Source organism: Pristis pectinata, chromosome 1 (genome assembly GCF_009764475.1).
Source record: "Pristis pectinata isolate sPriPec2 chromosome 1, sPriPec2.1.pri, whole genome shotgun sequence".
Classification (NCBI taxonomy): Eukaryota; Metazoa; Chordata; class Chondrichthyes; order Rhinopristiformes; family Pristidae; genus Pristis; species Pristis pectinata.
The window spans coordinates 2,835,339-2,851,634 of NC_067405.1; the positions used below are offsets into that span (position 1 = coordinate 2,835,339).

At 44.6% G+C, this 16,296-nt stretch overlaps 1 protein-coding gene across 4 annotated transcripts in view; it reads left to right on the forward strand.

Annotated features, from left to right (window-relative positions):
- Positions 1-323: 323 nt before the first annotated feature.
- The window catches only part of LOC127569523 (ATP-binding cassette sub-family B member 6-like), a 549,089-nt gene continuing 533,116 nt past the window's right edge, over positions 324-16,296 (forward strand). For 3 of the 4 annotated variants that reach the window (XR_007956208.1, XM_052014249.1, XM_052014269.1), the window contains exons 1-2: positions 324-581; positions 2,954-3,485. Coding sequence is in view for 3 of the 4 variants with exons in the window: in XM_052014249.1 (XP_051870209.1) it covers positions 2,970-3,485 (516 nt within the window). In the remaining variant the exon portion in view is untranslated. Of the gene's footprint in view, positions 582-612; positions 772-2,953; positions 3,486-16,296 lie in introns of those variants that run through there. The other variant, XM_052014261.1, reaches the window with a different exon arrangement.

Genomic DNA, 16,296 nt, shown 5'->3' on the forward strand with positions numbered 1-16,296 from the left:
ATCTCTGTCAATGCCCCAGCAGTCTCCTTTCTTACCCCTTTCAATAACGTGGGATAGAGCCCATCAGGCCCTGGGAACTTATCTACCCTATTGTTCTTCAAGAGACCCAACACCATTTTGACATTAGCAAATCCCTGCTTGATCTCACTATCCTCCAAGTCTTTCTCTGTTTCTGTGTTCTGTGACTCTGTGATAAATATGTGGCAACAAGAACATTTCGCTGGTTGGACAGATTTGAACGCCCTAGGCAATTTGGCGGCGCTATATAACATTGATTTGTGTTAAAATGTCGTGTTGCAGGTCGGAAGCTTATTTCAGTGGCACTCCAGAAACGTGATGATACAACAGAGTCCTTGGATGCAGCAAAGGTTGAGATAGCCTATGTACAACTGGAGACTTTGAGCCGCCGTACAATTCGTCGGGCGACTGGACTCCGAGACCGCGACTGAGCAGTGCATTGATGGCAAAGTGGCGGCTGGCTGAGGAGCTGCGTTACTGAGTGTGTCGGTCACCGAGTACCGAATTGGGGTGGCATTTTTTTCGGCGTTTACCCCCTCCAAGTTTTCTGAGAAAACATAAAGGTGAGCGAAGCCTGTGCGTTGGAGGTAGGAGAGCTGGGAGCACGGGGTGAAAGGAGACGCTGAGCTGTTATTACTACCCTCATTTTGTTTGAAGTGTTGTTCGCCTCTGCATTTCTGAAATCAAAGAGACTGAGTTCAAGCCTGAAGCGACTGCATTCGGTTCGGTGCATGCCTATTTGCATTCGGTTCGGTGAGTGTGGAGAGTTGTTTGGCTCAGCTGATCGTGACACTGACAGCACCGTATTAAGTATGAGACCTTACATAACTTCAAAGCGCCACATGTATAATGATCAAATGTGCAACGTCATGGAGCCAAATATCAGAATGACATTGGGGAGCCTTATGATTGGTGGCCTGACTTTCCAGTTTGTACATTTGTCACTGTACACTAATGCTGTCTGGTAACCCAGATTAAGATTTCTTGTTTGCCCGGCCCTGCCTTGTGTGTTTCAGATCTCCAGTCTGTGGCCCTCCTAATCTTTCTGTTGCTGCTTATCACTGCCCCCCATTTTTCCAGCGTTTCGGTTGTGCCCTTGAACCTAATTGATAATAGCACGTCCGATGTGCTTACATTAATGTTGATCGCTGACTCATTATGCACACTTGGATGGCTTTTCTTATGAACATTACTCCCTCAATGCATGTCCATTTTTTAAAACTGTAGAACCAGTAGGCAAGGGTTGATTGGGAGATGCTGTTAGCAGATAAAGGGGTGTCTGGCAAGTGGCATGCTTTTAAACGTGAGGTAGGAAGAGTTGAGGGCCAACACGTTCCTGTTAGAATGAAGGGCAAGGCTGGCAGGATAAGGAAACCATAGACCATAAGACAAAGGAGCAGAAGTCAGCGATTCAGCCCATCGAGTCTGCTCCACCATTCTATCATGAGCTGATCCATTTCTCCCATTTTGCCCCACTCCCCTGCCTTCTCACCATAACCTTTGATGCCCAGGCTACTCAGATACCTATCAATCTCTGCCTTAAATACACCCAATGATTTTGCCTCCACAGCCGCCTGTGGCAACAAATTCCACAGGAACCCTGGCTGATGAGGGATATAGGGGCTCTGGTCAGGAGAAAGGAGCACATGTCAGGTATAGTAAGCTGGGATCAAGTGAATCCCTTGAAGAGTATCTGGAATGTAGGACGTTGTGGGAAGCAAGGGAAGAAATTGCTGAGGCCCTGGCAGAGATTTTTATATCTTCATTAGCCACGGTTGAGGTACCGGAAGACTGCAGGCATCTTCTGCTGTGGGGGAAACTCGGTTCACAGCTGCATTTCTGACTTGCGATCTGTTCACAGGTTCCCTGCCGTAACCTGGGGAATGACCTGTGGTTGGTTTATTCCAGATACAGTTGCATGAGTTTGAATCCCACAGGGGCAGCTGGGAAATTTAAGTTCAAGCAATTAATTACACCTGGTTTACCAGGGGGGAGAAACCTAGTCTCAATAATGTAATCGATTATCCTGAAAACTCATCTGGTTCACTAATGTTGAACGGGAAAGGAAATTTTGTGTTCTCATCAGGTCTGGCCTAACATTGACTCCAGGCTCATTGGTGTGACTGACTTAGACTACCTCTACCTCAGTGGTAATTATGGACAGATAATAAATGCTAGCATGAAAAAGTTTTTTAAAAAAACTGAAGATGTTAAGGATAGTAATAAATTAAGAGATTTACAATGTTGATTTTAAAAAAAAACAGCAAAGCTGCGGTTTGAAGCAGTTTTAAAAATCATCAAAATTGACCAACCAAAGGATGAACAGGGAGAAAATAGAGTAAACTGGCAAGAAATACACTCTGAGAGCTTTTACAGAAATGCAAAAAAAATGAGGTGTATGAAATTAACCATGGTCCTGAAGACGGGAGAAATGACAGTGGGGTATGATGGTAAGGAAATGGCAGAAATGTTAAACAAGTATATTATAACTTGCGCAATGTACTGTGGGAGGGACCAAAGGTCTAAAGAGTGATGATATTAAATAATTTTAATAAAGTTAAAGTTTGCGAGATGCTTATGGGATTTAAAGGCACTGACTGTCCTGGATATGTTTTGGGAACAAGCAATTGGACAGGAAAGAATGTAAAAGTTCAACCATGAACTTATTGAATAGTGGAGCAGGATTTTAGGAGCCAACTGAGCCATTTCTTATGTTCTTGAACTTCATCACTTTTAGATTTTAGACTCGTGCCACAAGCCTGCACCCAGGGTTATGAATCATGTTGTGGAGGAATAATTGGTTATTGTAACAATAGCATGTAAAGTATGTTTACTCACAGATGAATACTGGTTGAGTTAGTATTATATACATAGCTGTTTTTGTTGGCTATTGCAATAATAATTTACATTCTGAATTTGTTCTTTTATTTCACAGCTGACCATTCGAAACAATGGTTGTTCTTGAAGGGTACTGTGAAGGCAATGCATCCCTGTCAGAAGTATGGATTCAACAAGGATTATTCCCATGTTTTTATTTCACACTTGTTCCAACAGTTCTTTTGAGCATTGCCTTACTCCTTGGTGCACTACAGTGTGCTTGTTACAATATATATGGCACTACTATGGAGCCAAAATATGTACCTAGTTCCCGTCTCTTCCTTCTTCAGTTGTTCCTAACAATAATCCTGCTGCTGCAGTTTGGAACATATATCCTTTGGCAGGTCTTTGGCTTGGGGACAGTCTATGGATACATGATTCTATATCCATGCCTATCTCTAGTTGGATGGGCATGTACCATCTTACTACTACACCTGGAGCGCAACAGGGTGATGGTGCGGGACAGAACACGTGGTCATGGGACCATTCTACTACTTTTCTGGGCCCTGGGATTTGCAGCGGAGAATCTGGCATTTGTGTCGTGGAAAAGTCCTCTGTGGTGGTGGTCACTGGGCAATACTGACCAGAAGGTAGGTTCTGGCAATATCACGTAATATGAAGGTAAAAGTGAATTAAGTGTTTAGATTTGACCTCGGCAAAGTTCCTCACAGATCCATAGAAGATTAATTGCTAACATACCTGTAATTTGGCTATTTATTGGGTCCGACGGCATCTAATGGGTTAATTGTTTTAGCTTGGGGATTTCTTTTGTATCAGACCATGCTTTGTTAACAGAGGCACAACAGACTGCAGATGCTGGAATCCAGAGCAAAAAACAATCTGCTGGAGGAACTCAGTGGGTCAGGCAGCCTCTGTGGAGGAAAATGGTCAGTCAACATTTTGTGTCAACACCCTTCATCTCCAGGTGAAGGACCTCGACACGAAATGTTGACTGTCCATCTCCCTCCACATATGCTGCCTGACACGCTCAGTTCCTCCAGCAGATTGTTTGTTGCTCATGCCTTGTTAACGTTCCACTTGTTGACCATGTCAGTGAAGGACCATGAAGACCAGCCATCAGAATTGGGTGATATGAAGCAAGGTTAGGGATATGTGGGAATATTTAATGAGGGCAACACTAATGGGGGATGAGGAGTAGAATGCCTGGCGTACAGAAGACCCAGAATTTCCTTTTGTAGCTGGAGGTTCCAACTTGTTTGTAGACCATAAAGCAAAAGTTTTTATTTTTGGGGAAAAAAAAAGCTAAAATTTGCCACTGCCATCCTGTATCCTTGTGGAAGATTGAAACAAACAAGAGCCTTGAGGGCTAAATGTGGAGTCGACATTTCCCCTTGGTGTCTTGATAAGATATCTTTATTAGTCACGTGTACATCGAAACACACAGTGAAATGCATCTTTTGCGTAGAGTGTTCTGGGGGCAGCCCACAACTTCCGGCGCCAACATAGCATTCCCACAACTTCCTAACCTGTACGTCTTTGGAATGTGGGAGGAAACCGGAGCACCTGGAGGAAACCCATGCAGGCACAAGGAGAACGTACAAACTGCTTACAGGCAGTGGCTGGAATTGAACCCGAGTCGCTAGCACTGTAAAGTGTTACGCTAACCGCTACACCCTTTGGGGTTGGCCATTTAGGGCTGAGATGAGGAGAAATGTTTACAGCTGGAGGGTGGCATTCACTACCCAAGACATGGATCGTGTACAGGCAGAAGGATTTGGTTTAATTTGACATCATGCTCGGCATAGACATTGTGGGCCGAGGGGCCTGTTCCACTCTTGTAATACTCTATTTATGAGAGCTAGGCAGGGTTAACCACTGAGTAAAATTTAAGACTGAGTTCAAATAAATTTTTAAGAAGTTAAGCACATCAAGAGACATGGAGTTAGTGCAGGAAAATGTGCTGGGGTAAAAGATCAGCTATGATCCTATTGGATGTAGGAGCAGACAATAGGGGCCTATTCCTACTTCTTTTTCTCGTCTTCTTGTCCCTTTGTCTCTGGATGATTGTATGAAAGAGTAAGAAGTAAATGAATATCAATGAAGGGCTAAAGACAATTTTTGGGGGGGGGCTCAGAATAATGGTTTTCCAAGTTCCAAAGTAATCAGATACCTGAATTAAGCACTAATTAGAAGTAGATTTTATTGTCCACCTTTTACAAAAAATGGTTTTTAATCAGTCAAACAATTCTTTAATATCATTACAGTCAAAGGTTTGTTTACTGCTGCTTCCAAGGCCCTTCCTGTCCAATGTACTATTGCATAATGTGCATCCTGTGCTTTTCCTTTTGTACTACTTTAGTGTACTTGTGTTTGGAATGACCTGGATGGAATGCAAAACAAAGCTTACCACTGCATCTCAGTACATGTGACAATAAACCAATTACCAATTAAAAATTCATCTCCGGATTTGTCTGATGGTATGCTTTTGCTTTCTTAAGCAAACTCTCAGAACACAAGCAAAAGTTCATGACACATTTGCATCAGTAATGATTCAGCATTTTTATACCTGTTCCAACAACTCTGATGCAATTTTATTATTGTGGCATCCAAACAGCATTGCTGAGTCACTGTTGTCTCAACTTACAGCTTTCAAATATTGTTAAGTTATTGTTACTTATTTTAATTTATTTGGGAAATGGAATATGTATTTAAAAAAGAGATGCTGAAAGAGCAGAGGAGTGAAGAGCTGGGAAAAAGAGGACAAGAACGTAAAGGTAGGAATAGGCAATTCAGCCTCCGGACCCTGCTCTGCCATTCAGTAAAATAATGGACAATCTGCCTTACTGCCATTTTCCTGCACTAACTGCACTTTCATTGATTCCCTCTATATCCAAAAGTAGAAATAAAGAAAATGGGAGCAGGAGTGAGCTATTACATCAGCTCTGGCATTCAATATGATCATGCCTGATTCTCTATTGTAGTATCAGATTTATACTCTCTTGCCATGCCACAGGTCCCTCCTCCTTCTACATATTATGTGACTTGGCTTCAGCAGCTTTCTGTGGTAGAGAGTTCCACAGGTTTTCCAGCCTCTGAATGAAGAAATTTCTCATCTCAATTCTATTCACATTCTATCTGAATATCTATTCACTTTGACTAACTATATTCCCCTGAAACCCCTCTGCTTATATGTAGGATGAATGATTCTACAGTTTAAAATTTTGCTAATTCAGCTGGCTTGCGACTTTGGTGGTGCGGGACTGGTAGATTTTCAGGACTATTGGGTGTTATTGTTAATATCCCAACATACTATGGATTCACTTTTTTAATAAGATGTTACATGGTTGGATAATCAATAATCCTGGGAACCTGGTGGGTTAAAGTTTGCAGTGAATGAGGCCCTAGTGAGATTTAAGGGAACACAGGAAACAAGATCTCAGTGACCCAGACACAGAACTACCACAATTTCTGAAAAATTTGATAGCAGATTGTCAGAGTTTTGCCATATTCAGTTCCAATTGGTAATTTTTCTGAGATTGAACATTTTTAAACAGGTAATTTTATTTCTGTTCTAAATGGCTACAGATCAAATCTCATGTAGTCAAGGGCATGGCAGACTGTGCCTCACTTATGAATGTTTTCTTGACTTGGCTGCTGTCCAATATTATTTCTGCAAGTTGCATGATTTTTTTTATCATAGAATCAAAATCGTAGAACAGTACAGCACAATACAGGTCCTTCGGCCCACAATGTTGTGCTGACCTTTAAACCTCACCTAAGACTATCTAACCCCTTCCTACCACATATCCCTCTATTTTAAATTCCTCCATATGCTTATCTAGCAATCTCTTGAACTTGACCAATGTGCCTGCCTTCACCACTGCCCCGGGCAGCGCATTCCATGCCCCAACCACTCTCTGGGTAAAAAAACCTCCCTCCGATATCTCCCTTGAACTTCCCACCCATTACTTTAAAGCCATGCCCTCTTGTATTGAGCATTGATGCCCTGGGAAAGAGGCGCTGGCTGTCTACTATATCTATTCCTCTTAATTTTTTGTATACCTCTATCATGTCTCCTCTCATCCTCCCTTCTCTCCAAAGAGTAAAGCCCTAGCTCCCTTAGTCTCTCCTCATAATGCTTTCTAAACCAACCAGGCAGCATCCTAGTAAATCTGCTCTGCACCCTTTCCAACGCTTCCACATCCTTCCTATAATTAATGTATCTCTGTGACACAGTGAACCTATTGCAATGTCTTGAGCTCTTCCTCCAGAGATTCCACTCCACTCTAGGCTAACCTATGTTTTCTTTGCCATACAGTGTTCCTCCTTGCAGTTCTCTTGGACCAGGCAGGAGCATTCCCTTTTGTAAAAGAAATAGCTGCAGAAAGTGGTTTCATCTCTGTTTTGAGGGCAACTTGTTCATATTGACTCCTCTTTGAAATATAGCTTATAAGAAAGTGACAGTCTTCCCCTAATGTTGCAAGGCAAAGGAGTGGATGATTGAACTAAAAATCTGGAGAAAATAGACGAGCAGAAAGCTGATGAAGAGAAGGGTGATATCAATAATTGAAAATTAAAATACAGTGTATCTGAAATGAAAAACAAAGTTCTGTATTGGAAATATGCAATGGGGTAGAAAGCATTTATGGAGAGGAAGACAAGGAGTGTGAAACAATGTCACATTAATGGTGCAGATTTCCCACTCCACTACCCTGAAATCACTGGTCTGCTGCACTCTGAACCACTCTTTTACTCCCAACATGATCTGGGGTAAGTCTTCCACTGGAAGGCCTGGCTGCTAACTCATTGACATAGCCCAAGCAGCACAGGACCTCATCCACTGCTAGTGTTTGCCTGCACTCATTGATGTCCTTATCTGTTGGAGTTCTTTTTGGTATTGAACATCCACCCCACCCTGTAATTTGATCTCCCTACTATCCACTTTGCCAAGGCCTTTCATCATTTGATACCGTTATCAAATCTCCCCTCATCCTTCTCTAAAGAAAATAATCACAGTCTCCCTAATCTATCATGTAACCATTCTGGTAAATCTGGACCCTCTAATGCCCTTGAATCCGATGATGAGGTGATCAGAATCGAGGACGATACTTCCGTTGAGGTTGGACAAAGCATTTTGGACCAGTATTTCATAAAAAATTTGGCATGGCTTCCCTGCTTTTAGACTCTGGATAAGGCCCAGAATTGTGTATGCCTTATTAACTGCATCCTCAACCTGCTCTACCAATTGTGAACAGTATCCTTAATTCTATATTGCCTCTTCTCATTGTTCCTACCAAACTGCATCATCTTGCAATTCTCCATGTTTGCCGATTCCACCAACCTCTTTATATTCCACTATAACTTATCAATGGCCTTTTCACTGTTCACAATCCTGATAAGTTTTATGCCATCTGCAAAAATAGAAATTGTGTCTTGTACCAAAAATCTAGGTCATTAACATAGATAAAAAATGCAAGGGATCCAAAATTAATACATGGGAAATTATACTATTTAACTACCTGGAGTCCATAAAGCAACCATTTGCTGCAAGCCTCTGTCTGTTATATGGCCAACTTCTTATCCATGCTATCAGTGGTCCTTTTTATGCTACATACTTCATCTTTGACAGTAAGCCTGCCATGCAACATTTTATCAAAAGCATTCTGGATGTCCATGTTAAACCACCTTGATTGCAATACCCAGATCCAACGATGCATCTTCTGATGAAACATTAACAGTTTCTGTTTCTATAGATGCAGCCTGACCTGCTGAGTATTTTCAGCATTTTCTGTTTTTATTTTGTGCTTCTTTCTTCAATGGACACATTTTAGAAACTCTTCACCCTCTCTGCCCGTAACATTATTATTATCCCAGTTTACATTAAGGTTAGTATAATCAAAGTCCCCTATTATACCTATCCTCCATTTTGTTCACTTCTCTGCAATCCCCCTGCATGTTTGCTCCTCTGTATCTCTCCCAGCACATCACCTCTCCATGGACTCTGTCTACACTTCTCACTACTTCAGTAAAGCTGCCAGCGTAATCAAAGACCCCACCCACCATAGACATTCTCTCTTCTCCCCCCTCCCATTGGGCAGAAGATACAAAAGCCTGAAAGCACGTACCACCAAGCTCAAGGACAGCCTCTATACTGTTGTTATAGGACTATTGAATGGTTCCCTAGTACGATAAAATGGACTCTTGACCTCACAATCTACCTTGTTATGACCTTACACCTTATTGTCTGCCTGCACTGCTCTTTCTCTGTGGCCGTTACATTTTATTCTGCATTCTGTTACTGTTTTGTTGTACTACCTCAATGCACTGTGTAATGAATTGATCTGTATGAACGGTAGGCAAGATGAGCTTTTCACAGTACCTTGGTACATGTGACAATAATAAACCAATTTCATTAGTTGGTGACCTGTAGAATATACCCAGCAGTCTAATTTTCCCTTTACTGTTTCTTAGTTCTAACCAAGCAGGTTCTGTCTTTGACCCCTCCGTGCTTTCCTTTCTCTCAAGCACTAATATTCTCTTTAAGCAACATTGCTGCCCCTCTTCATTCCTTTCCTTATCCTTCCTGAACAATATTTAATACCCAGTCCTGCTCCTTTCTAAGTCATTTTTTTTTTCTTATTGCCACCGCATCATATTTCCATGTGGCAATCTGTGCCTCTGGTTCACTTATTTTCTATATATTCATATGCATGCACTGTAAAACAAGTTCAGCTTTATATTTCCATTTTTCATTGGTTCTAGCGAAATCCTTGTGCTTACCTAATCTTCCCCATTTTTTTTTCATTTCCAGAATTTTTTTTCTCTCCTTTTAAAGGGGATTCCATTATTGTTGCTATCACGAATATTAGACTGACTCATCTACAATTCACTGGGCACGTTTTTATCCTCATTGTGTATGGGTATCACAGCAGCTATCCCTCAGTTCGCTGATGCTATGGCTTTTTATAACAAATTATTAAATATGTGTAGTACATCCTTGCATTCTTTTAAAATATATGAATTTATGGATGATCCAGTTTGATTAGTTTATTTAATATCCTTTTTTTCTTTGCTTTAGAACACAGAACAATACAGCACAGCAACAGGTCCTTAGACCCACAATGTCTGTGTCCAACATGATGCCAAATTAAACTAATTCCTTCTGCCTGTATATGATCTATATCCCTCCATTCCCTACATATTCATGAGCCTATCTAAAAGCCTCTTAAACACCACTATTGTATCTGCTTCCACCACTACCCCTAGCAACGTGTTCCAGGCACCTACCACTCTCTGTGTATTTAAAAAAAATAAAAAGAAACTTTCCCTACACATCTCCTTTGAGTGTTCTCCCTCTCACCTTAAACCTATGCCCTCTAGATTCTGGTTGTCTAACCCATCTGACTCTTTATAATTTTAAAAACTTCTATCAGGTCTCTCCTCAGCCTCCGACACTTCAGAGAAAACAACCCAAGTTTGTCCAACCTGTCGTTGTTGCTCATGCCAAACCCTTAACGTCCTTCCTGTAATGGGGTGACCAGAATTGCACACAATATTCCAAGCACGGCCTAACCAAAGTTTTATATAACTGCAACATGACTTCCTGATTCTTATACTCAATCCCCTGACCAATGAGGGCAAACATACCATGTGCTGCCTTTACCACCCTATCTACTTGTTTTTCCACTTTCAGTGAGCTGTGGACTTGGACCCCAAGATCAATGCTGTTAAAGGTCCATTTACTGTATACTTTCCCCTTACATTTTGCCTCCCAAAGTGCAACATTGCATACTTGCCTGAATTAAACATTACACAGGGGGTGGTGGGTGCCTGGAATGCTCTGCCGGGGTGGTAGTGGAGGCAGATACGATAGAAGCATTTAAGAGGCTCTTAGATAGGCCGTTAAAATGCAGGGAAGAGGGATATGGACCATGTGCAGATAGAAGGGATTAGGTGTCAATAGCCTAATTAGTTCAGCACAACATCATGGGCTAAGGGGCCTGTTCTATAAATTCCATCTGCCATTTCTCCACCCACATTGGTAGCTGATGTACTATATATTCTGCTGTGCCCTTTGACACTGTAAGCACTGCAACCACCAATCTTTGTGTCGTCTGCAAACTTATTAGATAGATATTTATTTATTAGTCACATGTACATCGAAACACAGTGAAATGCATCTTTTGTGTAGAGTGTTACTGGGGCAGCCTGCAAGTGTCGCCATGCTTCCGGCACCAACGTAGCATGCCCACAGCTCCTAACCTTGTATGTCTTTGGAATGTGGGAGGAAACCGGAGCACCCCAAGGAAACCCACACAGACACGGGGAGAACGTACAAACTCCTTGCAGACAGTGGCAGAATTGAACCTGGGTCACTAGCGCTGTAATAGCGTTACACTAACCACTTCACTACCATGCAACCAACCCATCTACATTTTCATCCAAGTCATTGATATATATTGCAAACAGCGAGAGGTCCGATCCCTGTGGAACATTGCTAGTCACAGATTTCCAGCCAGAATAACACCTACCACTACATTCAGTCTTCTGCAGGCAAGAAAATTCTGCATCCAAACTGCAAAGTCACCATGGATCATGTACATTTTAATCTTTTGGTAAATTGGTTTATTATTGTCACATGTACTGAATTACGGTGAAAAACATTGTTTTGCATGCCATCCACACAGATCATTTCATTACACAATGCATTGAAGTAGCACAAGGGAAAACAATAACAGATGCAGAATAAACTAACAGTTACAGAGAAAATGCAATGTAGTTAGACAATAAGGTGTTGGCTGCTTTACAGAGGCAGTGAGAAGTATAGACAGAGTGCATGGAGGGGAGGCCATGAGCCTACCATGAGGGACCTTGTCAAATGCTTTGCTAAAGTTTATGTAGACAATGTCCACTGCCCTACCCTCACCAATCATCTTTGTCACCGCCTCAAAAAAAACTCAATCAAGTTTGTAAGGTGTGACCTACGCCTCACAAAGCCATGCTGACTGTCCATAATTAGCCCATGGTTTTTCCAGATGTGAGTAAATCCTATCCCTAAAATCCTCTCCAATAGCTTCCCTATCACTGATGTGAGGCTCACTGGCCTATAATTCCCTAAGTTATTCCTATTTCCCTTCTTAAACAAAGGAACGACATTGGCTATTCTCCAGTCCTCTGGAACCTCGTTTGTGGCTGGAGGGGATATAAAGATCTTGTAAAAGGCCCCAGCAATTTCCTCTCCTGCCTCTCAATAACCTGGAATAGACCCCATCAGGCCTTGGGGACTTATCCACCTCAGTACTCTTCAAGAGATCCACCACCAAGATTGAATGGTTCCCTTATAGGATGAGATGGGCTATGACCTCACGATCTACCTTGTGACCTTGCACCTTATTGCACTGCACTTTCTCTGTAGCTGTGACACTTTACTCTGTACTGTTATTGTTTTTACCTGTACTACCTCAATGCACTCCGTACTAACTTAATGTAACTGCACTGTGTAATGAATTGACCTGTACGATCGGTACGCAAGACAAGTTTTTCACTGTACCTCGGTACATGACAATAAAAAACCAATACCAATAAACCAATACCACCTCCTTCTTGATCTTAAAATGTCCTAGTGTATTAGTATATGCAAAGTACTCATTTAGTGCCTTGCCCACATCCTCTGACTCCAGCATAAATTGCCTCCTTTATCCTTGAGTGGTCCTACCCTTTCCCTGGCAACATGGGTTCAATTCCTGTCACTGTCTGTAAGGAGTTTGTACGTTCTCCCCGTGTCTCTGTGGGTTTCCTCCGGGTGCTCCGGTTTCCTCCCACATTCCAAACACATACGGGTTAGGAAGTTGTGGGCACGCTGTGTTGGCGCCGGAAGCGTGACGACACTTGCGGGCTACCCCCAGAACACACTACACAAAAGATGCATTTCACTATGTGTTTCAATATACATGTGACCGGTAAAGATATCTTATTGCATGTGTATAAAATGCCTTAAGATTCTCTTTAATCCTACTTGCCAAAGATGTTTCATGGCCTCTTCTAATTCCCTGCTTGAATTCTGTCTTGGTTTCTTTATAATCATCAAAGGCCCTGTCCGATTTCAGCTTCAGCACTCTTATTTCGATACTCATTTCATTATCTAATGTCATGTCCATTGATTCTAACTCCGGCAAATCCTGAAGTAAAATAATGATTTTGTATTTCTGTCATTATTGATGGTCTTCTAAAATCAGGAAACTGCAGATGTTGGAAATGTGAAATAAAAACACAACAATGCTGGAAATAGTCAGCAAGTCAGGCATCTTGTGTGGAGATAGTCAGCAGGTTGGGCATCTTCTGTGGAGAGTGAAGCAGTCAACATTTTAGATTGTTGTCCTCAACATTTTCTGTTTTCGTTACTTATAACATTGTCCTGTTTAAGCTTCAGTTCCCATTCCCAACTTTTTTATTTGGTATTGATTTGCCTTTAAAATATTTTACTATTTTGTTTTATGTTGCTTGTTAATTTTAATTTCATGGTTCCTCTCATTTACTTGGACCCTGTGGCGACTCACCGTTTAGTCGGTCGAACCGGCTCGGCAGTCGGGTCGAGCGGCGTCGGAGCGACGAGGCCCAAGATGGCGGTGGGCCTCGTCTTTCCCGAGCGACGGGGAGAACCCGCGCGCGAAAGTCTTGATGACGTAGTACTTACGTCATTGCTGGTTGGATTGGGCGGGAACGGTCTCCCTTAAAGGGCCCGCGCAAGGCGGGAAAATAAACTAGTTCTTGTTCGACAATCCTCCGACTAGCGTCTTGTTTTATTTCGCGGTAGCAACCGCTACATTGGTGACCCCGACGGTCCAAACGGATTTTGGACCCGCGCAATGGCCGACAGCGCAGCAGCCAACGCAGTGGCCCTCGAGCTGCCCACCTTTTGGACACTTCGGCCCAGCGTCTGGTTTGACCAGGCCGAAGCACAATTCCATCTTCGGCAGATCACCTCCGACTCCACGAAGTACTACCATGTGGTTAGCTCTCTGGACCAAGAGACAGCTGCCCAGGTTGGAGACTCCATCCAGTCGCCTCCGGAGGAAGATAAGTACCCGGCTTTCAAAGACCTTTTGATTTGGACCTTCGGCCTCTCCCGTCGTGAGCGTGCCGCCCGCCTGCTTCATCTGGACAGCCTGGGGGACAGATCCCCATCCGCCCTAATGAATGAGATGCTGGCATTGGCCGAGGGACACAAGCCATGCCTGATGTTCGAACAGGCCTTCCTCGAACAGCTCCCCGATGACATCCACCTGTTGTTAGCTGATGCCGACTTCAGCAACCCCCGTGAGGTGGTCGCCCGGGCAGATGTCCTGTGGAGGGCCAAGCGCGAGAGCGGTTCGTCCGTCAGTCAAATCACCAGGCCGCAAGCCCAACGCCTGCCTCGCCCGGCCCCAGCAACCGAGCAACCACACCCCAGGAGCGCAAACGACGACACGGGTGACCAGCTGTGCTTCTACCATCAGAGGTGGGGTGCGGAGGCCCGTCGATGCCGCCCACCCTGCAAATTTCAGGGAAACGCCAGGGCCAGCTGCCGCTGATGGCTACGGCGGCTGGCCGCCGACAGAGCCTCCTATTCGTTCAGGACAAGAAATCTGGACGGTGTTTCCTCGTTGATACTGGAGCGGAGGTCAGTATTTTGCCCCCGACCGGCTGCGACACTCGTAACAGGCCACCCGGTCCTCTACTCAATGCCGCCAACGGTACAACGATACGGTCTTTCGGCACCCGTACACTTCAATTACAATTCGGCAGCAGCCGTTTTACCTGGACCTTTACACTTGCCACCGTCGCCCGACCACTCCTAGGAGCCGATTTCCTTCGGGCCCACAACCTGTCAGTCGACTTGCGAGGGAAGCAGTTAGTCCACTCTAGCACCTTCCAGACCTATCCCCTGGGAGAAATCAGCACACCAGCCCCGCGCCTGGACTCCATTTCCCTTTCTGGTGACGATTTCGCCAAGCTCCTAGCTGAATTCCCATCAATTTTGGCACCTTCGTTTACGAATTCTAGGCCCAAACACGGGGTATGACACCACATCATTAATACAGGGCCACCCCTTCATGCCCGAGCACGACGATTACCTCCAGACAAGCTCCGCCTGGCAAAGGAAGAGTTCCACCACATGGAGGAGCTGGGGATTGTTCGCAGGTCAGACAGCCCCTGGGCCTCCCCCCTGCACATGGTCCCCAAAGCCACCAGAGGGTGGAGGCCCTGCGGCGACTACCACAGGCTGAATGACGCCACCACCCTGGACCGCTATCCCATCCCTCACACCCAGGACTTCGCAGCGAACTTACACGGGGCCCGCATCTTTTCCAAAGTGGACCTCATTCAGGGATACCACCAAATCCCGGTCCATCCAGATGACGTCCCCAAGACTGCGATTATCACCCTATTCGGCCTGTTCGAATTCTTTCGGATGCCGTTCGGCCTTAAGAACGCCGCGCAGACCTTCCAGCGGCTGATGGACGTGGTAGGCCGAGACCTGGACTTCGTGTTCATTTACTTAGACGACATACTGATCGCCAGCCGTAACCGCCAGGAACACCTTTCCCACCTCCGCCAGCTGTATTCCCGCCTCTGCGATTTCGGCCTCAGGATCAACCCGTCCAAGTGCCAATTCGGACTTGACTCTATCGATTTCCTCGGCCACAAAATCACCAGCGACGGGGCAACACCCTTACCCGCCAAGGTGGACGCTATCCGCCATTTTGCCCGCCCCGACACAGTCAAAGGCCTACAGGAATTCCTTGGGATGGTCAACTTTTACCATCGGTTCATCCCTGCAGCAGCCCGTATCATGCGCCCTCTGTTCTCTCTGCTGGCTGGTAAGGGCAAGGACATCACCTGGACTGACGAGGCTGCGGCTGCTTTCATTAAGGCCAAAGATGCCCTGGCAGACGCCACGATGCTGGTACACCCTAGGACTGACGTCCCAACTGCCCTCACGGTAGACGCGTCCAACACCGCGGTGGGTGGGGTACTGGAACAGCTACACGAAGGCCGCTGGCAACCCTTGGCATTTTTCAGCAAGCACCTTAGACCGCCCGAACTGAAGTACAGCGCTTTTGATCGGGAACTTCTAGCACTGTATCTGGCGGTCCGGCATTTCCGATACTTTCTAGAAGGCAGGCCTTTCACCGCTTTCACCGATCATAAGCCTTAAACCTTTGCCTTCTCCAAAGTCTCCGATCCCTGGTCAGCTCGGCAGCAGAGACATTTATCCTACATTTCCGAATTCACAACTGACATCCAACATGTCTCCGGAAAGGATAATGTCGTTGCTGATGGCACTTTCCAGACCGACCAACAACAACCTATCCTCGGGTGTCAACTACACGGCCCTGGCTGACGCACAGCAGGCTGACGACGAACTGCCCAGCTACAGAACCGCAGTCTCGGGCCTGC